A 23492-nucleotide genomic window follows, 5' to 3' on the forward strand; every position below is an offset into this window, starting at 1 on the left:
GGATATAGCTCAAAGAATTCTCCTGGAAGCATTATATATCTTTGAAGTTCCTTGTTTTATCTTGGAAATTTTGTATCCTTGTTCATATATATCCCTTATGTTTGTTGGTTTTAAAATAAAAAAAAATTCCTTCCTAAATCTGAGATCACAGCCTTTTCCTGTAGGAAACTGAGAAACATGAGTGTGATTTTAGGTCTTGTCCTTAGTTGTTGTTCCAAGAGGGTGAGCAGCATTGATCGTGGGCTTGACTCTTTTCTTCCTCAGTCGGAGAAACATGGACTCATGGCAAAGATGCTCGACAGTTTCCTCCCAAATATACCGAGCTGCTTAGGCACTGTCTCTGAGGGAGGTGGTTACAGTCGCTCCCTCTGCACGGCTCTCAAAAGAGTCTTGACATACATGGGGCTTCAAATCATACTCCTTCCTATATCAAACAAATTAATTTTTGTTTCTTCAGTTTCTTTACTAAACTAAGGGAGATTGTAAGAAATTTAGAAATTTAAGAAATATAACATTCTCTTGCAGCATTTGTATTTAATATATTTAAAATTTTGAGTTCTAGTTATTTCTGTGCCCTTGATGTCAACTAATTCATGTCTTCTGTGTTGGTTTGGTGTTCTGTCTGTAGAATTGAGCAATAACACTACTCTTTATGTCTGGAAAGTCGCTTTCATTTTTAATTCCTGTATGTTTACAGTTTTCCAGTTTGCATTCTCTTCAGTCATTTCATGGGGTTTGTCTTCATTTTGCAGATGAAGAACCATAAGCAAAACTGAATGCCTTGGCCTCTGCCATGTACTTTGTCCTTTCTAATTTACTGTGTTGCCTCTGTTGGTGTTTCTGTTACCATATTAGTGCATGAGAGCATTGCTTTGTTTTTCTCCTTGGATCCTTTCCCCATTCTCTTTAATTCTGTCTAAATAATAACTCTTATCTTTAATAAATTTTAAAAGATTCATTTTTTATTGTTTTGATGATAAGTAGGTAATTATGTGGAGTTCCAGCATTTATTCTTTTAGTCAGTCAACAAGTACTTGCTTTGAGCCTGCCATGGTGTTAGAGCTGAGAATAAATAGATGAATAGAATGCAGTGCGTGTCCTCAAGGAGCCCTCAGTGTAGTGGGGGAGTCAGATGTAGAAGCAGCTATAGAACAGTACAGTATGACACATTTCATAAGCTCTTTTGTAATGTGATATGAAGTGCCAATGAGGTGCAGAGAGGGACCATTGAACTCTGGAGTCGATACTTGATTTGGAAGTGATTAAGAGCTCCTCAGGCGGATAGGGGAAGGCTGGGTGTTTCCAGCCCAGGAGCAGCGTGTGCAAAGTCCCAGAGGTCAGAGAACGCTGCAGAACGCTCCACTCTGCTGTGGGGTAGGATCCACGGACTCGTATTGTTTGTGTTCTGTAGTTATTTTATTTGGACCGATTGTTGCAGCATGTTTAGAACAAGAATTATTTGGGGATTGATATATTGATACATGACTCTCCTTTTATCATATCCTATACATATTAAATGCTGTGTTTATTAGTGTATTAATAGGCAATTGTAGCTCTGTTCAATCAGTATAAAGTGACCATCTTCTTTTTACTCTTTCTTACCTCCTGCAAACTCCATATTCAGGCTACCTTGCCTCCTACTATTGGTTATTCTTTTGTGTGGAACTCGGCTCTTTCTTGTTTTTATCAGTATCTTCTATGATTGAACAGAAGGAGGGAGAGGGTAGTGACTAATTTCTTTATATTTTGATCTTTCTTTGTGACACCTTATACCGGAATCCTTAAGTGTTTGGACTTTTAAAAAAGACTTTATGAGATTAGTACTCCAAAACCAGGGCCTTTCAGTAAATATCTGAATATTATATGAGTATCTTATTTGTACTCAGTGGTTCCTAGCCCAGAAATAATTATGGGCATAGATTTTTAGCACCATCATTTTAGAGCTGAAAGATCTCACAGAGATTATCTAATAATTCCTTATTATTGTGAACACTTTCTAGCTTGTAAGTCCTTTTGTGTGATCTCACAGGAAGCTTGCATTAAATGGCATTATAATGCCTGTTTTATTGATGAAGAAATTAAAGCCTCAAGAGAAATGGCTTTCCCAAACTCACCTACCTAGTTAGTGTAAGAGATGGGTCTGGTCTTGAGTTGGTTTTTTTTTTCACTACCTCTTGTTGGCTTTTGTCTAAACACTTAGTTGGACAATTGAGGAAGCAGAAGCCAAAATATGTTGTACTTAAAAGTAGCCCAAGTTAAAAATTACCTCTTATCTCGGAAAGAATGATCTCTTTCACTACTCAAGTTTGGCAGCAATTATATTTCTCTTTTAAAATGTGTTATCTCTTTACTACTACTATTTTTTAAACAGGATCTGCTTTCCGGTATAGTAACCATATGGTTAATATTTGGTCCATTTTGTTCTATTCACTTGTCAGACTATAAAGTAGCAACACTGATTGGACCTTATTAGAGGGAATATATATAAAATAGCTAAGGCAGTGTTACTTTGTGGGCACTTGATAAATGATAGTGGTGCCTCCTGTTTTGATCTGTTAATTTCTTTATATCCATAATCATTGAGCTGATAATTAGTAGTCTATGGGTCCTTTTTAAATTGTTGTTTAGTATGCTCCAAATTTACATGATTCAAAATAATCAGCTGTTACTCGAGGATGGAAGATGCCTTAGAGGACTGGGGCAGGGAGGGTGGGGGGGACTCGAGGAGGGGGGAGTCAAGGAAGGGAGGGAATACAGGGATATGTGTATAAAAACAGATGATTGAACCTGGTGTACCCCCAAAAAAATAAAAAATAAAAAATTAAAAAAAAACAAAACAAAAAACAAAACAAAATAATCAGCTGTTGGTTGCCTGGCATATATTATCTTTTGAAGATTATATTAATAATCAAAATTTTCTTTTGAGCTTTTGTCAGTAGAAAGTTTTTTTTTTTAATAAATATTTCTTTATTTATTTATTGGCAGCATTGAGTATTTGTTGCTGTGCCCAGGCTTTTCTCTAGTTGGGGTGAGCAGGGGCTACTCTTTGTTGTGGTGCACGGGCTTCTCATTGCAGTGGCTTCTCTTGTTGCGGAGCACAGGCTCTAGGGCATGGGCTTCAGTAGTTGTGGCGCCTGGGCTCAATAGTCGTGACTCATGGGCTCTAGAGCGCAGGTTCGGTAGTTGTGGCACACAGGCTTAGTTGCTCTGCAGCATGTGGGATCTTCCCCTATCAGGGCTCGAACCCGTGTCCCCTGCATCCGCAGGTGGATTCTTAACCACTGCACCACCAGGGAAGTCCCACCAGAAAGTTTATATTTATTTTTTATTTTTTTAAAAAATTTTATTGAAGTATAGTTGATGTACAATCTTGCGTTAATTTCTGCTGTACAGCAAAGTGACTCAGTTATATATATATAACCACAGACACACACATATATATATATACACACACACATATATATATATTTTTTCATATTCTTTTCCATTATGGTTTATCATAAGATATTGAATATAGTTCCCTGTGCTATACAGTAGGACCTTGTTGTTTATCCATCCTATGTGTAATAGGTTGCCTGTGCTAATCCCAAACTCCCAATCCTTCCTTCTCCCAGAAAGTTTAAATTTAAATCTTTTCCTTCATGCTTTGGGCTTTTGAGGTCTTAAGAAGTTCTTCCACACCCTGATGTTGTAAAGATGTTCTGTGTTTTCTTTTAAAAGTTTCATGGTTTTGCTTTTCACCTACAAGTTTTCAATGCATCTTGAATTTGTTTTTGTGGGATATAGTAGGAATCTAATTTAATATTCTCTGTGTGACTAGCACCATTAATTCAATGCTGTATTCTTTCCTAATTAATTTATATAATGCCACCCCTGTCAAGACAGACATTTACAGAGGGTACATTATAGCTCTCTCTGCTCTCTCTTCTGTTTCATTGGTGTACATGTCATTTCTCATGACAATATCTCACAGTTTTAATAAGCTAAAGTTTTATATTTAAAAAATAATTTTTTAAAAAAGGGTATTAGCTTGGAAACTTTTTCTTGCCCCAGAGGCTTTTCTCTTTCCTTTATACTTTTGCAGTTTCTCCTCCTGCCTCAGGTTGTTAACCAGGCTTTTGAGGATGACTTTCTTTTGATTTGAAAATAGGTTTCTATTTATTTTTGGGGGTCAGACTTCTAAACTTCAGTGGGTTAGGATATTTGCTGAACTCCTTGAGGGCAGGGGTTTATGTTTTTTATTTTTAACTGCAGGTTCCCCAGAGTATAAAACAGTGCCTGGCATGTCCTATGTATTATTGAATATTGTAAGAATCAATAAATAATTGTTGAGTGTTGGAAGAGCAGTGCTTACAAATTCACCTTTTATTGAGCTGAGTTTTTCTTTTCCTTTAAGCGTATGTAGTAATTTAGAACATTTTGAATGTGTGCCCTAGAATTCAGTACTTTCATTTTAATGTAGCTTGTACATTTGAAAGGTATAATGAAATTGGAAATCACTTTTTTTTTTTTTTAAACAATGAACATTTAAAAAAATGTTTGTTTTATTTATTTTTGGCTGCATTGGATCTTTGTTGCTGCGCGCAGGCTTTCTCTAGTTGTGGTGAGTGGGGGCTACTCTTTGTTGCAGTGTGCTGGCCTCTCAGTGTGGTGGTTTCTCTTGTTGCAGAGCACAGGCTCTAGGGGCATGGGCTTCAGTAATTGCAGCACGCAGGCTCAGTAGTTGTGGCTCGCGGGCTCTAGAGCACAGGCTCAGTATCTTTGGCACACGGGCTTAGTTGCTTTGCAGTATGTGGGATCTTCCTGGGCCAGGGCTCAAACCCATGTCCCCTGCGTTGGCAGGTGGATTCTTAACCACTGTGCCACCAAGGAAGGCCCAGAAATCATCCAATTTTGATTGTTCTATGTAGATGATAGGCAGTTGAAGAAAGTGAGGCAATTTAAATTAATCTCAGTAAAAAGATCTGATATTTAACATTAAAAAAAAATCTCTTAGAAAGGACAGTTGAAAAGTTTTATTGCAGTGTTTGAGAGAAGACACAGTTTCTACTCCAAATATTGCTGCCAGTAGTAGAAGGCTTTAATTACTGTTTTTAATTAACACAAGATCAAATGGACATTTGAACTAGTGGTTTAATATAAATGAGAAGTAGAACTTAAAATAATGTTCACATTATTACTTTTGCTAGTATTTTGTTAGTATTACATTGCTATACAAAGACTAAATTAAGTAAGAGGAAAATATATTTTGAAAAGTTTTAGGAAGGGATTTGAGATGGGGAGGCAAATAGGAGAATCGACAGTGAAGTTAATTAGAAGGGCCATAAATGAATTACTAATGTAAGAAAATAGTTTACTGTGCAAGAAGATCTTTGTAAAGTCCTCTTCCTATGCCCCATGCTGTCTACCCAGTGATACTAACTTACCAAAGTTAAAAACTCATAGAGTAAACTGAAGCAGGTGGTAAGTGATAGTCGACTTCCCTGGTGGTAAAGTGGTTAAGAATCTCTCCCAATGCAGGGGACACGGGTTCAGTCCCTGGTCTGGGAAGATCCCACATGCTGCGGAGCAACTAAGCCCATGCACCACAACTACTGAGCCTGTGTTCGAGCCTGTGAGCCACAACTACTAAAGCCTGTGTGCCTAGAACCTGTACTTTGCGACAAGAGAAGCCGCCACAATGAGAAGCCCACCTGCCATAACTAGAGAAAGCCCTTGCACAGCAAGGAAGATCCAATGCAGCCCCCCCCCCAAAAAAAAAAAAATTAAAGAAAAAGAAATTAAAAAAAAAAAGAAATTGTAAGATAGTTAAATTGATGATTTGATATAGGTACATATACACTGTGAAAGGATTTTCCCCCATTGAGTTAGTTAATACATGCATCACCTCACATATTTACTCTGTGTCTGTGTATATGTGTGAGAACATTTAAATCCTACTCTCAACAAATTTCATTTGTACAATACAGTATTATCACCTATAGTTACCGATGTTATACATTAGATCCTCAGACTTTATTCATCGTATAACTGAAAGTTTGTACCCTTTCACCAACCTCTCCCTGTTCTTCTAACTCTCAGCCCCTGGTTGACAGACACTGTTCTACTCACTGTTTTTATGATTTTGACTTTTTGTTTTAGATTCTACACATAAGAGATATCATGTGGTATTTGTCTTTTTGTATCTGGCTTATTTCACTTAGCAAAATGCCCTCCGAGTTTCATTCATGTTTTTGCAAATGACAGGATTTCCTTTTTCTTTAAAGGCTGAATAATATTCCAGTGTGTGTGTGTGTGTGTGTGTGTGTGTGTGTGTGTGTGTGTGTGTGACATTTTCTTTATTCATTCATCCACTGATGGACTCTTAGGTTGTTTCCATACCTTGGCTGTTGTGAGCAATGCTGCAGTGAACTTGGGAGTGCAGATATCTCTTTGAGATAATGTTTTCATTTCCTTGGGATATATACCCAGAAGTGGGATTGCTGGATCATGTGGTAGTTCTATGTTTAATTTCTTGAGGAAACTCCATCTGTTTTTCATAGTGACTGTACCAGTTACATTCTTATCAGCACTGTGCAAGGGTTCCCTTTGCTCTATGTTCTCACCAGCGTTTATCATCTCTTGTGTCTTTTATAATAGCCATCCTAACAGTTGTGAGATGATATATTGTTTTTGATTTGCGTTTCCCTGATGGTTAGTGATGTTGAGCAACTTTTCATATACCTGTTGGCCATTTGTGTGTCTTCTTTGGAAAAAATGTCTATTTGGATCCTTTGCCCATTGTTAAATTGGGTTATTTGTTTTTTGCTATTGAGTTATATGAGTCTCTTGTATATTTTGGATATTAACCCCTTCTTGGTTATGTGGTTTGCAGATATCTTCTTCCATTCCATAGGTTGCCTTTTCATTTTGTTGATACTTTCCTTTGCTGTATAGAAGCTTTTTTAGTTTGATGTAGTCCTACATTGTTTTTGCTTTTGTTGCCTTTGCCTTGATGTTAAATCCAAAAAAATCATTGCCAAGACCAATGTCAAGAAGCTTACCCAACTCCATGTTTTCTCCAAAAGTTTTACAATTTCAGGTATTATATTCAAGTATTTCATCCATTTAAAGTTGATTCTTGTATATGCCATAAACTAGGGGTCCATTTCATCCTTTTGCACATGGCTATCCAGTTTTTCCGATATCATTTATTGAAAAGACTGTTTTCCTCATTGTGTATTCTTGGCTCCTTTGTTGTAAATTAATGGACCATATATGCCTGAGTTTATTTCTGGCTACTCTGTTCTGTTCCATTGACCTATGTATCTGTTTTTATGCCAAGACTGTGCTGTTTTGATTACTATAGCTTTGTAATATAGTTTGAAACCTGGACATGTGATGCCTCTAGCTTTGTTCTTCTTTTTCAAGATTGCTTTGACTACTTAGGTCATCTGTGGTACCATCCAAATTTAGGATTTTTTTTTCTCTTTCTGTAAAAAAATGCCATTGAAATTTTGATAGAGGTTGCATTGAATCTGTACATCACTTTGGGCAGTGTGGACATTTTAACAATAGTAATTCTTCCAGTTCATGAACATGGAATTTCTTTCCATTTATTCATGTCTTCTTCAGTTTCTGTCATTAATGTTTTATAGTTTTCAGTGTATATTTCTCTCACTTTCTGGGTTAAATTTATTCCTAAGTATTTTACTCTATTTGATGCTGTTATAAATGGGATTGTGTTCTTAATTTCCCTTTTCAGTAGTTCACTGTTATTGTATAGAAAAGCAATTGAATTTTGTACATTGATTTTGCATCCTTCAATCTTACAAATTTATTTATTCTAACAGTTTTTTGGTGGAGTCTTTAGCATTTTATATATATAATATCATGTGATCTGCAAACAGAGCCAATCTTACTTCTTCCTTTCCAATTTGTGTGCCTTTTAATTCTTTTTCTTGACTAATTGCTCTGGCTAAGACTTTCTGTACCATGTTGAATAAAAGTGGCAAGAGTGAGCATCCTCGTCTTGTTCCTCATCTTGGAGCTTTCTGCTTTTCCTTGTCAAGTTATGTATTCTTGACCAACATTCCAACTGTTGAAATGATGATTAAAATAAAAGTGGCATTCATAGTTGAGAAATGTGAAAGAAATTCACAGATACATTTTAACCAAAGTGGAAATTATAGCTACGCCTAAATTTTATTGCCTTTACAACTACTTAATTCAAATGGAGGAGAATAGAAGAAGATTGTTATCCACCTGTGCTGAAAAATCTTAATACAGTATGAGAGGTAATGGTTTGAATTTTAGAGGTTTACTTTTATTATGATGTACAGTTGATTGAAAAGCCATTTCCTCTTATTTCCAAAGCTCGCACACCTGAATTCTCTTCCTTGCCAACCAGCAGGCATTCAGACTTCCAAATACTGCAGACTCCGCTCACAGAATTTAGCATGGATTTTCTAACTGTGGCTTTACATCTTGTGTCACAGTTACTGTCAGGATAATAAATTACTTTCTGGGCCAGAAATGCCCAGCATGCTATAGATACTCAGAAAAGTTTCTACAAATAAAAAGCAGAATTTATATTTCAGAAGGAAATCACTGTGTTTTTAAAGTAACATAGGTGACTTGTCTATCATTGGCTGGCTACAATTCAATTGCTGCTAATAACCGTTATCTTCTTACTCTGCATATTTATGAAAGTTAAATAGATAATGTGGGAATTGAAAGAAAGGTACACTTAATGTCTATGCATGTTATGTCTGAGATTTGCTTTAAAATTCTCCAGGGGACAGAAGTCCCTAAGGGCATTGTGGTGACTGAGGGATGACATGTGAGACAAGCTTGAAATGTTGATGTTTGTTGTTTAAGATGGTTGTTGGGCCCATGGGTATTTATTATGCTGCAATTTCTACTTTTGTGTGTGTGTGTGAGTACAGATTTCTACAACAAAATGCTATGGAAAGGAATGGTAAGTTTGCAGTGTGGATGTCATGGCATCAAATGAAACTAGGGATCAAGAAAAAAAAGCAAGTGGTGCCATTTTAGTTAATATATTTATTGCTTAAGCACGCAGGAAGGATGGAAGGAAGGGAGGGAGTGATGAAAACAAAAGGAAATTTAGCATATTCGTTCATTATTTCCCGGGTCATGATGCTCTTGTTAAATTACTCACATAATTCAGTGTACATTTTTTGGGTTGTTTTTTGTTGAAGAGGTTCATAAACTTCCTGCTTGTTCTCAAAGCACTTTTAGTGGGGGTTTTAATGAAGTGTATGAAGTACCTGTGGGTTACTGTACTCGCCACATGTGACTAATTATTCAGGTGATGGAGCGGTAAAGTGTACTTGACCATAATTTCCACTGAGGAGCATGCCTGTCATCCCTGGAAAGGCTGTGGCCCGGGTGAGGACAGTGATCACGGTGCCGTAAGGGGGTGAGCGGGGATGGAGGACTACATCTGGTTTAGGTTCTGCTCTTTACACTGAATGATGATCTCAGGCAAGTGTCATAACCCTTCAGGTCTTCAGTTGCATCATCTGTAAACTCTAAAGGATGGGTGGAGGATTCTTTTAATTAACACAAATCTATGCTTCAGAAGCCCGTCTTGTGCAAAACCATGGAGCTAATTTACTTTAGAGTTGTGAAAGGAAGATGCCAGGTCCTTCATCTTCTACTCGTTCCCCTGTCTCAATCACAGAGGAAGAAATCTGATATATTTAAAATTTGCTTGAAGTGCTTTTGCTTTTATTACTTCTCCTTCCCAGGCATTTGTATTTTAGCTTTTCTTAAGTTTAATTATGACATTGTGGGATAGACCTGTTATATCTTGTTAAAGTTATTTTAGTCCTCAGTAAGGAGATTAGAGGATGCTAATCTTCTTGTCTATCCACTCATCCAGCAGTATTCCTCACTTCCTGAGACTGTTCTCTTTGTTTTTGATGGCTAGTGTGCCCCAGTTATTTTAGACCTGAGAATTTGAACTCTTTGTCTACAGAGGCCAGGTAGATAATATGGTGAATTGAGCCAGTTGTAAATTCTGGTTTTTCAGTATAGTCATCTTTAGTTTTCAGTTCTGCAGCTTTTGGCCTCGATCTTGGGGCCACAGTATAGAAGGATGGGGGTTTTGGCTAACCGGAAAGCTTATGAGCCTTCTAAGAGGGCATATACTACCTAGTCCCACTTGATCACTGCCATTTGGGCCCTGTGTTGCCAGATTTTCTAAATATTCAGGAGAAACATGGTTGTGGACTGCCATTTTCTGGTCTCTTATTTTTTGTGGGGAAACTACCTTAGACCCTGTGCTTAATAAATGCTTGAATGGGAAATAGGTCTTTAATTAGTGTTTCTTCAATTCTTCTGGTTCTGTTGTAGTTGATAGGCAGGTAACATCTCTGCTCTGATGATTTCTCTTGTGGTAACTGAGCAAACCCGGTATCCTCATGGGAAAAAGACTGAGAGATTATCTGGACAAGTAGAACTGGGAAGGCAAGTCTTTGTCATGTGCCCCAGAGTTGGCCATGTAAAATCAGTGTGTTACAAAGTGTCTCTGTTCTGTGGCAACACTTAGATTCCTTAAATTGAATTATTTGCCAGCAGGTCTGGAAAATCTTACACATTTAATGTGTTTCTTTAATTAAGGAGTGCATTATCCTCTGGTTGGTCTTTTATTTCCATCACCCTTTGGACTCTCTTTTCCTTCATCTCTCTCTTCCTACCTCTCCCTTTCCTTCTCTTTCACAGCATGAATTTGTGGCTTGTCCATGATGTAATATTCCAGACGTTGTGTTCATACAGAATCTAGTAAAGATTATTGTAAAGATGTGGACCCAAAGTTCAAGAAATTCATAATTTTGTCAACATCAACCCCTAAAGATATTGAGAACTCATGGTAATCTATGTGTGATATAGAGGAATATTTTTTAATACTCGCATATTTGGGTTTTGGGTTATATGTAAATTATAACCCTATAGAGTAGATCTATAAAACTCCTTAAGGGCAAGTGTCCTTTTTTTTATATTCTGGAGCACGTTTATAGTGTTATGAAGCTGTCAGAATCCTTAATTATGAGGGATTAGTTATGACACGGCACCCCTAAAAAGCATTATTAAATTCTAGAAGTTATTTCTATTTGGCTACAAGTCCCTTGCTCTGACATTAATGTAATATAATTATTTTCTAGGATGGGATCTTTAAGATGAGCCTTTCTCCAGATGGGACCCTCCTTGCAGCCATTCACTTCTCAGGAAAACTAAGCATCTGGGCCATTCCGTCTCTGAGGCAGCAAGGGGAGTGGAATCAAAACGAGCAGGTGTGTCCCTTGACTGTGATTATTCCTAGAATGATTCTCGCTGAAGGGCAATTACTGACAATACTAGTTTCATTTTGATGATATTTTACATTTATTTAAAATGTAGCTCACAGCCATCATTTATTCTCATCATTCCAAAGCTGTCCTATTCTTTACTTAAATTTTAATACTATCACTGTAGTAGAACAAATGAAGAACAGAGTAGCGCTCTATGCTGAATCTAATTTGTAGAACAGGACACTCTGTATCCTGAGTGTCATCTGTCCATTGAACTCTGTATTTTCCCCTCTTTCTCATTCCAAAAATACATAATGGAGATGCTAAGTTTTCAGCAGAAGTTAACTAATATCAAAGATTGGAAGGGTCAATATTGTAAAAAGGTTAGACTTCTTTCCAAATCTTGCAGTGCTAGTAATCTCTGGGCTTCCTTAAGGTGGAAGGGATTTATCTTCTCTTCACTCAAAAGGTAGATAGAGAAAATATAGAGAAAGATATAACTATTCATTTTTTTAGTGTCTGGAAATGGCAAGGTTTGAGAATTAAACAATTGAGTTGTTCAGTAATGGATAGAATCAACATCTATTGTAATCTAAAATCAGGATGGGCAGGTAAAGTATAATGCTTGTATAATGCCACGTGTTGCGACAGAGTGAAGATTTAAGAAAAATCTCAGTTAGATACGGCTTACGTTATAAATTGTTTAATCCTCTGAAAATGATTTTGCATGTCAGCACTTTAAGTGTTAATTTTCCTTCTCTCACTTCTTCATTCTTGTTTCCTATTGGAATATCCTGTCATCAGCTTTGGTGGGTAGTTTTGTGATTCTAAGAAAGGAGCATATTCCCTGAAAGATCTGAATGGATGAAGGTCTTTTTATTAGCATACTTTTGAATTTGGTTTCATCAAACTGCACCGTTAAAAGAATTCGTAATAAGCAAATAACATTTTGTATTTCTCAGAATAGAGGAAAAGAGAAAGGCGTTCTACATTTTCAATCTCTTTCACAGACTTAAATGTATTTGTTTTTGCTGATCTTCAGTTTTTTTCTCTTAGACACATTTTGGGAAGGATTCCCCCCCCCCCCCCCCCCCGCCCAGTTCCTCATCACATTGAATTTAATTTGGTCTCCACATCTCTGCCATTCTCTCTTACTTACTGGATCTAGATTTGTTCTAAATAGAAGAGATCCTCCCTCAGTTTTCAACCTCAGTAGCCAAATACAGGGACATTCTTTCTGTCTTCTCTGAAGTGAGAGCTCTGGTTTCTTTTTTTTTTTTTTTTTTTTTTTAAATTTTATTTATTTATTATTTTTTTGGGGGGTACACCAAGTTCAATCATCTGTTTTTATACACATATCCCCGTATTCCCTCCCTTCCTTGACTCCCCCCCCCTCACGTCCCCCCCACCCTCCCCACCCCAGTCCTCTAAGGCATCTTCCATCCTCGAGTTGGACTCCCTTTGTTATACAACAACTTCCCACTGACTATCTGTTTTACAGTTGGTGGTATATATTTGTCTGTGCTACTCTCTCGCTTCATCTCAGCTTCCCCTTCACCCCCTGCCCCCTCCCAAACCTCGAGTTCTCCAGTCCATTCTCTGTATCTGCATCCTTGTTCTTGTCACTGAGTTCATCAGTACCATTTTTAGATTCCGTATGTGTGAGTTAGCATACAATATTTGTCCTTCTCTTTCTGACTTACTTCACTCTGTATGACAGACTGTAGTTCTATCCACCTCATTACATTGGTTTCTTTTGATATACTTATTTTAGGCTTATGAAGCTCAGTAGGATTGAGGTGCATGTACACAGTAGTCCTGTAGCTTTTATAAAACTTACTCTAATAATAACCTCTATTATTATTTACTGAGCACTTATTTTGTCTTAGGGATTTTCAGCAAGTAAGCAGTAGAACTGAGATTTGATTTCATAGTTCTCTGGCTCTGAGATCTATGCTCTTTCCGTGACCATGTGAGAAAATAAATACAGGTTAAAAAAAGGTGGGAAAAACCCTATTTGTTAGGCTTTTTATTAGGCTTTATTTATTTGATGATCTTTAAAAGAAAAGAGACAAATTCTTTTTCTCAGTGAGTATAACACAGATTTCTTCCGCCCTCTCATATGTGTTGAACTTGTGAGCTAGTTAGTGTGTACCAGATGTTAGAATAAGTAATTGAGAAAGTCTGTCATTGGTAAACCCTTAACTTTATGATGGATATCTATAGTACTTATGATGTGGTGACATGAGGTGAGGGTGGTAATTCTATGTCCAGCAAAAGGAGTTTGAACAACCATACTTTGCTTGAATATTTCACCTACATTCTGGGGATTAATCACATCGGATATTGAACATTTTAGATTTGGACTTTAATGTATGAAGAGAGTTATTAAAATCTAGTGTACCAGTCAGGTATAGAGAACAAACTAGTGGTTACCATAGAGAGAGGGAAGAGGGAAGGGGCAAGATATGGCTAGGGGATTAAGAGGTACAAACTGTAATGTATAAAATAAGTTACAGGAATATGTTGTACAACACAGGGAATATAGCCAGTATTATATAATAACTACAAATGGAGTATAACCTTTAAAAATTGTGTGTCACTACGTCGTACACCTATAACTTATGTAATATCATATATAAACTATACTTAAAGTCAAAAAAATAGTGCACTAGAGTAAATGTTATAAAGCTTGTATGTAACACTGCGATAAAGAGTAGGTTGTTACTTTATTTGTAATAATTATCATAAAATAATAACGTTCAAGTATTTGAATCTCTACCAAGTGCTAGAGTAGAAAATGCAGTAAGTCACAGTCCTTGCCCTTAGGACATTCATAGTCTAAGGGAAATTATAAACAAATTAATAAAGTAACGTGTCAATAGTATGAAAAGATAAGCTGAGAGGAATGACGTATACTTCAGTTGGTGGTGTTGGGGAGGAGGATTTTTGGGAATAAATAGCGTTTGTATAGCGAGACTTGGCTGTCGATAGAGCAATTTTCATCTCTTTCGTTTACTTCACAAACAATCCTATTAAGTAAAAAATGTTTTTATACTCTTTTTTTTGAGTTTATTTTCACTTGGCCTTTTTTTTTTCTTTAAGAACTTTTATTGAGATACAATTGACATACAATAAACTGCATGTATTTAAAGTGCACAATTTGATATTTTTTTCCTTATTAGTAAGGAATATATGGCAATCCCAATCTCCCAATTCACCCCCCCGCCCCCCCGCCCACTTTCCCCACTTGGTGTCCATATGTTTGTTCTCTACATCTGTGTCTCTGTTTTTGTCTTGCAAACCAGTTGTATACTCCTTTTAGTAGACGGGAATACTGTTAAAAGAAGTTAACTTAGGTCACTAAATGTTAGAATCAATCTTCCATTTTGACTCAGGCCCTCTGACTTCATAGGTCAAGTCTTTTTTCGAGAGAATCTTCTTACAGTGCTTATATTTAGGAATACTGACTTGAAATGGGCAAATGGGTACTAGCTAAGATGTTAATGGAGAACAGGGAGAGATAGCCTGTGAGGTTTATAGGAATGACACCTGGAATTGTGCAGTTCATGTGTAGAGACACTGGGAATGTGAAAATTAATAAGTGAGAGGTATAATATTGTCACCTACCAAATGTATGGTGTCATTTTGTGTGTTCATCACTGGCTGAAAATCACTGAAAAACTCTTAAACAGCTGAAAAACACTTAAAACAGCTGCTCTTTTCTCTTTGGCCAATAATAATCAAGTGACCTTGGGTCAGCCAGCCAGGACAGGCTTGGGATTTCTTTGTGGCTGCTCTGGGAAATGCGTGGACAGCCAGTTAGTTTAAAATGGAGTATTTAATATATAGCGTGTAGTCAGCTTATAACTTAAACATTGCCTGAGAAAAAAAGTAATGTTTCTCTTGCCCTATACAGACTTAAAGTCTTTTACCAAATTGTGAATTCAGCTCATCTGGGCCTTTCTTCAAGCAATATGCTACTTTATTAGTTTTCATAATGTGCTTTGTTTGAATGAGTATTTTCTCTGTAAAATCTAATGATTAAAGATAGTTTGGAAGTGCCTATTCTGATTTACTTCTATCCAGTTTTTAGTTGATTAAATACTTCAGCTTTCATTGTCAATATGAAAATCCATCTGGCTAGAAATCTGTATTAAGTTTTGCTCGTGTTTGGAATATACAGTAAAATTGCCAAAGTGAGTTTCGTTTCGAACATTTCCCATATGTTATATTTATATATTTACATCTCATTTTTGGCCTTAACTTTTCTGTGAAGAAGTTTTACTACTTGCATATTTGTACTTCTTTAGATGTAGTATACACAAAACTTACCTTTCCTATTTGATTTTATTTTCTCTTTGAAACATAGTAGGTACTGGACTAATTTTGTTAAGTGGATGAATCAATGAAGGATAAATGGGAAGATGACAGTTCATGTCATTAATCTTGATCTAAACCACAGCTGTTTTAACAACTTCACTAGACTGTCAGCTTTTTGAGAAGAGGCATGGAATTGAATATTCATTTCTTCCCTGAGATCTAACAAGGGGCTTGGCGTATTAAATACTGATAATAAATGCTTCTGGAATGAATAAACATTTAAAGGTTGCTTTTATGCTATTGGCGAAGGTCTTTGTTATATTTAGCTTCTTGTTGTAGAAAGAAAAAAAAAGTCAGCAAATAAAATCCTTAAATCTGAAGAAAACAGCTTTAAGCTATATGCTTTAGCCATAATAGCCTCTCTGTACAAAATCTGTAAGTGTATCCTTAGGACACCCTCCTCGAGGCTACTGCTGCCCCATAAAGTGAGGGCACCTCAGGCTCTTTTCAGACATGTGGTAGGACCTCGTACAGAGAGGAGTGATGTGGAAGTTGCTTCTCAGAATATATCCACATTGTGCTGAGAGTGAGCAGCCCCCCGTACTTGCATGGGAGTCTTGGGAGCTTGGTGATGCTGTCCTCAAAGTAGCAGCCTACCGAATTTGAACCAGATGTCGTAAAGCACAGCCAGACCACGGTTCTCCTCACAGATAGAGTCCTTGGCGTTGAAGGGTAGTAAGTTTGGGCCACGTTGAATAGTATGAGGGGAGCAGTGGGAATGTCAGCCTAGGAAGTGGTGAGGGGGGCTTCCTAGGTGGCGCAGTGGTTAAGAATCCGCCTGCCAATGCAGACGACACGGGTTCGATCCCTGCTCCAGGAAGATCCTACATGCCGCGGAGTAACTAAGCCCATGTGCCACAACTATTGAGCCTGCGCTTTAGAGCCCATGAGCCACAACTATTGAGCCCATGTGCTGCAGCTACTGAAGCCCATGCACCTAGAGCTCATGCTCCGCAACAAGAGAAGCCACGGCAATGAGGAGCCTGCGTACCACAACGAAGAGTAGCCCCCCAATCACTGCAAAGAAAGCCCGCACACAGCAAAAAAGACCCAACACAGCCAATAAAATAAATAAATAAATAAGTAAATAAATAAGTAAATAAATAAATAAATAAATTTACAAAAAAAAAATGAAAGTGGCGAGGGACAAGCTGTGAGGTTGCCGGTCTGGCAGGCCATCCCTGCCTGAGGCAGAGGTAAGTTTCATATTTTGTTTGGGCTTCTTTCTTAAATATACTATACAGATAATTTCATCAAACTCCCATATTTCATGAAGTTGACTGAATCTTTCGTGTACTTCTAAGACAGAAGTACAGATAGGTATATACCCCAAAGAATTTAAAATGGGTACTCAAACAAGTACATTTGCATGCATGTTCACAGCAGGTGCAAGTTGGAAACAACCTAAATGTCTGTTAATAGAAGATGGAAAGACAAATTGTGGTGTATACTTGTGATAGAATATTATGCAGCCATAAAAAAAAGGAATGAACCACCAATCCATGCCACAACTTGGATTAACCTTGAGAACATTAAGTGAAAGAAGCCAGACACAAAAGGTTCCATGTTGTTTGAGCCCATTTATACAAAATATCCAGAATAGGTAAATCCACAGAGACAGAGGGTACACTGGGGGTGGCCAGGCTCGGGGAAGGGGAAAAGGGAAGTAGCTGCTTAATGACTAAGGGGTTGTATTTTGAAGAGAGAAAAATGTTTTGAAAATGGAGGTGGCAGAACGTTGTGAGTGTACTAAATACCACTGAATTATTTAAACATGGTTAATTTTATATTATGTTAATTTCACCTCAATGAAAAAATGATCTCATTAATCCTCTCTTCCCCCAAACAAACAAAAATGAATAGAATCAGAATATGATGGCCTCTGGTCCTGTACTTTGACCTACTTTTTTTCCCTGAATAAGTGTGTCCTTTTGTGCACGCTGTGGTCTCCGACTGGAACATTGTCCTCCACTCATTTTCCACATCCAGGTCTTATCCAGCCGTAAACGTATATAATAACACTGTCAAACCTTCTTTGTTCCTCTTGAGCTCCCTTCATCTTTCTCAAGCCCGTATCCAAAATGATCTCTTCATCCTTTTAAGACCCCTGGCACTTTTATCTATACCTTGTTTTTGGGCTGTTATCAAATTTGACCTTGGGCTATAGTTATTTATACCCATTTCTTAGTCATCTGTGTGCTTGAGTTATAGGGCCTGTAATGTGTGATTTTTTTTTTCTTCTTTCTCTCACAGTGTAAGTGCACAGTTTTCATTGACTAAATAGCAGAAGAAACCAGTTTTGAGAAGGAATATTTGTACTATGTCAACTAATCTTTTCCTTCCCCTTTCCCTTTCCTTTTCCCTTCCCTTTCCCTTCCTCTTCCCTTCCCTTCCTCTTTCCTTCCCTTCCCCTTCCCTTTCCCTTCCTTTGCCTTCCTCTTCCCTTCCCTTCCTCTTTCCTTCCCTTCCCCTTCCCTTTCCCTTCCTTTGCCTTCCTCTTCCCTTCCCTTCCTCTTTCCTTCCCTTCCCCTTCCCTTCCATTTTCCTTCCCTTCCCCTTCCTTTCCCCCTCCCTTCCCCCTCCCTTCCCTTCACTCTTTTCTTTCTTTCTTTCCTTCTTTCTTTCCTCCCTTCTTTCCTTCTCTCTTTCTTGGCTGTGTTGGGTCTTCATTGCTTCGTGTGGGCTTTCTCTAGTTGCGGTGAGTGGGGGCCGTTCTTCATTGTGGTGCGCAGGCTACTCGTTGCGGTGGCTCCTCTTGCTGTGGAGCACGGGCTCTAGGCACGTGGGCTTCAGTAGTTGAGGTGTGTGGGCTCAGTGGTTGTGGCTTATGGGCTCTAGAGCGCAGGCTCAGTAATTGTGGTGCACGGGCTTAGTTGCTCCGCAGCATGTGAGATGCTCCGGGGATCAAACCCATGTCCCATGCATTGGCAGGCAGATTCTTAACCACTGCACCAGCAGGGAAGTCCCCAACTAATTTTTCTATAGCTTAGACATTCTACTCAGAGCTCAGTGATTCAGAGGATTAGTTAGTTCATTCCCTCAGTCAGCATTTCGCTGCCGTGACAGGTGGACACTGATAGATGTGGGAGTACAGGGATGACTGACAGAGTCCTGGGAACAAATCTTCCCCTTGGGTTTGAAACTGGTTTCACAAGAGACACCCATTATTTAATCAGTCTACATGGAATAGTCTAGTCTCAGAGCGTGGTGGTTGGCTCTAGTAGACTCTAGTACTGCTCATTCCTGGTCCTCTTGTTCACCATTAACTTTGATGAAGACAGGCACACTTTGAATTCTCAAAATACTTATGCCAATGAGATGACTTCTTTTTACATTTTCTTCTCAAGCGTTCCTGTTAAATTTCTTTGTAATCTGTACGTCCTGAAATTTACCCAAGGCTGAATCATAATTGTTGTTGTTTGTGGGGCTTAAAGTTTTAAAGTGTTATTCCATACTTCCTTTGTGTACTCCAGCATGTAAGTGAGGAGGCACACATGGCATCACGTACATAAATGCTGGCGTGCGTCTGGTGCTGTTGGTGGAGGTACAGCTGGTGATTCGGAGGTATTGACAACTTCTAAGGTGCCTTGTCAATGGTTAAATAAGATTTTAATTTAGTTGATTATTTTCAGTAATACGTACCTTACTCTGATTCGTTGAAACTTAACTTTTTATTTTATTTATTTATTTATTTTGTAATTAAGTAAACTAGGACAATCCATTCCTTACCCTAGTGTACAAATAGCCTTTTATGGCAACTTTTTTCCTGATAAAGTTAAAGAATTGTATCTTCTGTTTTCAGGCACCACTCTGAATAACTTATCATAGTGGTGGAGAGCAGAAAGTTCTCTTAGGCTACAGAAAGAAATATCAGTTGTAATACCTTAACTTGTTAGCCACTGATAAATTGGTAATAAAACATAGATGTTTATTCTGTTGCATTAGGTGAAAAAGCACATTTTGATATACGTACAGCATCACTTTTTTAAGGCTTAGGATTTCAGATAACTCCCAATTGATATTTTGTTGTTTTTGTCCCCATACTGTTGTGATTCTGGAGGTTTTGGAATTAATATTGGGCCTGGAAAATGTCTGGCAGTGGCTTAATCTTAGTTGTTTTGTGATATTTGAGAGATCGTGTTATGTGTCCTGACATTCACAAAGGTGGGCATGACATCATGTTGCCACGAGATTAGACAGTGAATGCATGAATTTGAGGATTGCATGGTTATATTTTTTGACTTAGTACAATAGGTTTTCTGTCCTGGAAAGTTAGAACTGGGAATGACATGGAAGTTGCGGAGTCCAGCCTCAGAGCTGTGGGAACCCAGGCCTGGAGGGTTGCTCACCTTACGAGGCAGAAGAGCATTTACATCCAGGCTGGTGTTTTATTCACAGCAGCACAGCTGTTCTGCTCCCAGTATGCAGGCGTGTGTGTGTGTGTGTGTGTGTGTGTGTGTGTGTGTGTGTGTGTGTGTGTGAGAGAGAGCAGAATTGTTAATATATCCCACTTTTATTTGTATGGATTGTGTACTGTCTATCATTGTTCTCATCCATGCTGTTTTCTTCGCTGAATTGAGTCACAGTACTTGCGTGTGCACCTCTTAGGTATAAGAACAATTGCTTTTCAAGATCTTGGAGAGGAATAGATTTCAACTAGGTATAGAGATCAAAGAAAAGCATTATTTCTGTATTTTGTTAAAAAAAAATCCAAAGTTCTTGAAGATGTTCTCATATTTTTCTTACCTGTTAACCCAAGAATTTATGTGCCTATTTTTCAAATTCAGCCAGGCTATGATGACCTTAATCCTGATTGGACACTCTCTACTGAGAAGAGAAAAAAAATCAAAGGTGAGTTTTATGACGTATGATGATTAAAACATTGAGACTCCTGTATAATAAAATGTGCTGTTTTTAGATCATATAACATATGTAGGGGAGAGAAAACTCTTTTTTTTTTCTACCATCTTAGTCTCTCGCTGCAAAAAGGGATTCCTCAAAGAGTAAACTCAGCTGTTATCTCTGGGGCTGTGGGGATGGTGCAGTAAGTGGTAGGTAATGAGAGGCTGGAGGGACTTTCTCTTTTTTGTCATACATCTCCATATATAAACTTTTTTTTTTAACAATAAGCATGTATTACTTTTATAAGTTAAAAAAAAGCTAGTATTTACATTTAATTAAAAGCAATATTGACTGTTTAATTGGTAGATTAAAATTAAAAACAAAAATTAAAAAATTAAATCACTTTGAATAATTGGTCCCTTTTTCTTCTGGTGAAACAAACACTTCTGAATTTTTAAGTGTCTCTTATAAAGTTACTGATAGTTACAAAGTTCAAAATCTTTATAAATTATGCTTGTAATTCACATTTAAAGATGCTGAAAGTATATATATATATATTTTTTGGAAGTAAATTTTGTTTATTTTATTTTAAGCTCTTTATTGGAATATAATTGCTTTACACAGTTGTGCCAGTTTTTGAGGTACACCAAAGTGAATCAGCTATATTTATACATATATCCCCATATCCTCTCCCTCCCACCCTCCCTATCCTGGCCCTCTAAGTCATCACCCTGCATCAAGTAGATCTCCCTATGTTATGCAGGAACTTCCCACGAGCTATCTGTTTTACATTTGGTAGTGTATATATATCAATGCTACTCTCTCACTTTGTCCCAGCTTCCCCTTTGGCCTCCCCTCCACCCCATCCTGTGTCCTCAAGTCTGTTCTCTACATCTGCATCTTTATTCTTACCCTGTCACTGGGTTTATCAGTGCCATTTTTTTTGAGACTCCATATATATGAGTTAGTATACAGTATTTGTTTTTCTCTTTCTGGCTTACTTCGCTCTGTATGACAGACTCTGGGTCTATCCACTTCATTACAAATAACTTGATTTCATTCTTTTTTATGGCTGAATAATATTCCACTGTATATTTGTGCCATATCTTCCTTATCCATTCATCTGTTGATGGGCATTTAGGTAGATTCCACATCCTGGCTATTGTAAATAGTACTGTAATGAACATTATGCTACATGTTTCTTTTTGGATTATGGTTTTCTCTGGGTATATGTCCAGTAGTGGGATTGCTGGGTCATATGGTAGTTCCATTTTTAGTTTTTTAAGGAACCTCCAAACTGTTTTCCATAGTAGCTGTACTAATTTACATTCCCACCAATAGTGCAGGAGAGTTCCCCTTTCTCCCCCCCCCCCCCAACATTTATTGTTTCTAGATTTTGTGTTGATGGCCATTCTGATCGGTGTGAGGTGATACCTCATTGTGGCTTTGAGTCGCATTTCTCTAATGATTAGTGATGTTGAGCATCTTTTCATATGTTTGTTGGCCATCTGTATGTCTTCCTTGGAGAAATGTCTATTTAGGTCTTCTGCCCATTTTTGGATTGGGTTATTTGCTTTTTTGGTATCAAGCTGCATGAGCTGCTTGTATATTTTGGAGATTAATCCTTTGTTGCTTCATTGGCAAGTATTTTTTCCCATTCTGAGGGTTGTCTTGTCTTGTTTATGGTTTCTTTTGCTGTGCAAAAGCTTTTAAGTTTCATGAGGTCCCATTTGTTTCTTCTTGATTTTATTTCCCTGATTCTAGGAGGTGGGTCCAAAAGGATCTTGCTTTGATGGATGTCATAGAGTGTTCTGCCTATGTTTTCCTCTAGGAGTTTTATAGTGCCTGGCCTTCCATGTAGGTCTTTAATCCATTTGGAGTTTATTTTTGTGTATGGTGTTAGGAAGTGTTTTAATTTCATTGTTTTACATGTTGCTGTGCAATTTTCCCAGCACCACTTATTGAAGAGGCTGTCTTTTTTTCATTGTATATTCTTTCCTCCTTTGTCAAAGATAAGGTGCCCATATATGCTTGGGTTTACCTCTGAGTTCTCTATTCTGTTCCATTGATCTTCCTTTCTCTTTTTGTGCCACTACCATACTGTCTTTATTTATTTATTTATATATTTTATTTTATTTATTTTATTTATTTATTGGCTGTGTTGGGTCTTCATTGCTGCAAAAAGGCTTTCTCTAGTTGCTGCGAGCAGGGGCTACTCTTCATTGTGGTGCGCAGGCTCTTCATTGTAGTGGCTTCTCTTGTTGTGGAGCACGGGCCCTAGGCGTGTGGGCTTCAGTAGTTGCAGCACATGGGCTCAGTAGTTGTGGCTCACGGGCTCTAGAGCACAGGCTCAATAGTTGTGGGGCACTGGCTTAGTTGCTCCGTGGCATGTGGAATCTTCCCAGGGCAGGGCTCGAACCCATGTCCCCTGCATTGGCAGGCGAATTCTTTACCACTGCACCACCTAGGAAGTCCTACCATACTCTCTTGATCACTGTAGACTTGTAGTGTAGTTTGAAGTCAGGAAGCCTAATTCCACCAACTCCATCTTTCCTTCTTAAGATTGCTTTGGCTATTGGAGGTCTTTTGCATTTCCATACAAATTGTAAGATTTCTTGTTCTAGTTCTGTGAAAAATGCTGTTGGTAATTTGATAGGGATTGCGTTGAATCTGTAAATTGCTTTGGGTAGTATAGTCATTTTCACAATGTTGATTCTTCCAATCCAAGAACATGGTATGTCTCTCCATCTGTTTGTATCATCTTTGATTTCTTTCATCAGTGTCTTATAGTTTTCTGCATACAGGTGTTTTGCCTCCTTAGGCAGGTTTATTTCTAGGTATTTTATTCTTTTTGTTGCAATGGTAAATGGGAGAGTTTCCCTAATTTCTCTTTCTGCTTTTTCGTTGTTAGTGTACAGGAATGCAAGAGATTTCTGTGCATTAATTTTGTATCCTGCTACTTTACTAAAC

The 23492-nt window shown here is 37.8% G+C and overlaps 1 protein-coding gene across 2 annotated transcripts in view; it reads left to right on the forward strand.

The window, feature by feature from the left end:
- The window catches only part of NBAS (NBAS subunit of NRZ tethering complex), a 320076-nt gene that overhangs the window by 55792 nt on the left and 240792 nt on the right, over nucleotides 1–23492 (forward strand). For both annotated transcript variants that reach the window (XR_009054733.1, XM_057742162.1), the window contains exons 12-13: nucleotides 11172–11300; nucleotides 20468–20531. Coding sequence is in view for 1 of the 2 variants with exons in the window: in XM_057742162.1 (XP_057598145.1) it covers nucleotides 11172–11300; nucleotides 20468–20531 (193 nt within the window). In the remaining variant the exon portion in view is untranslated. The remainder of the gene's footprint in view (nucleotides 1–11171; nucleotides 11301–20467; nucleotides 20532–23492) is intronic.

This window comes from Hippopotamus amphibius, chromosome 7, assembly GCF_030028045.1.
Source record: "Hippopotamus amphibius kiboko isolate mHipAmp2 chromosome 7, mHipAmp2.hap2, whole genome shotgun sequence".
NCBI classification, from domain to species: Eukaryota; Metazoa; Chordata; class Mammalia; order Artiodactyla; family Hippopotamidae; genus Hippopotamus; species Hippopotamus amphibius.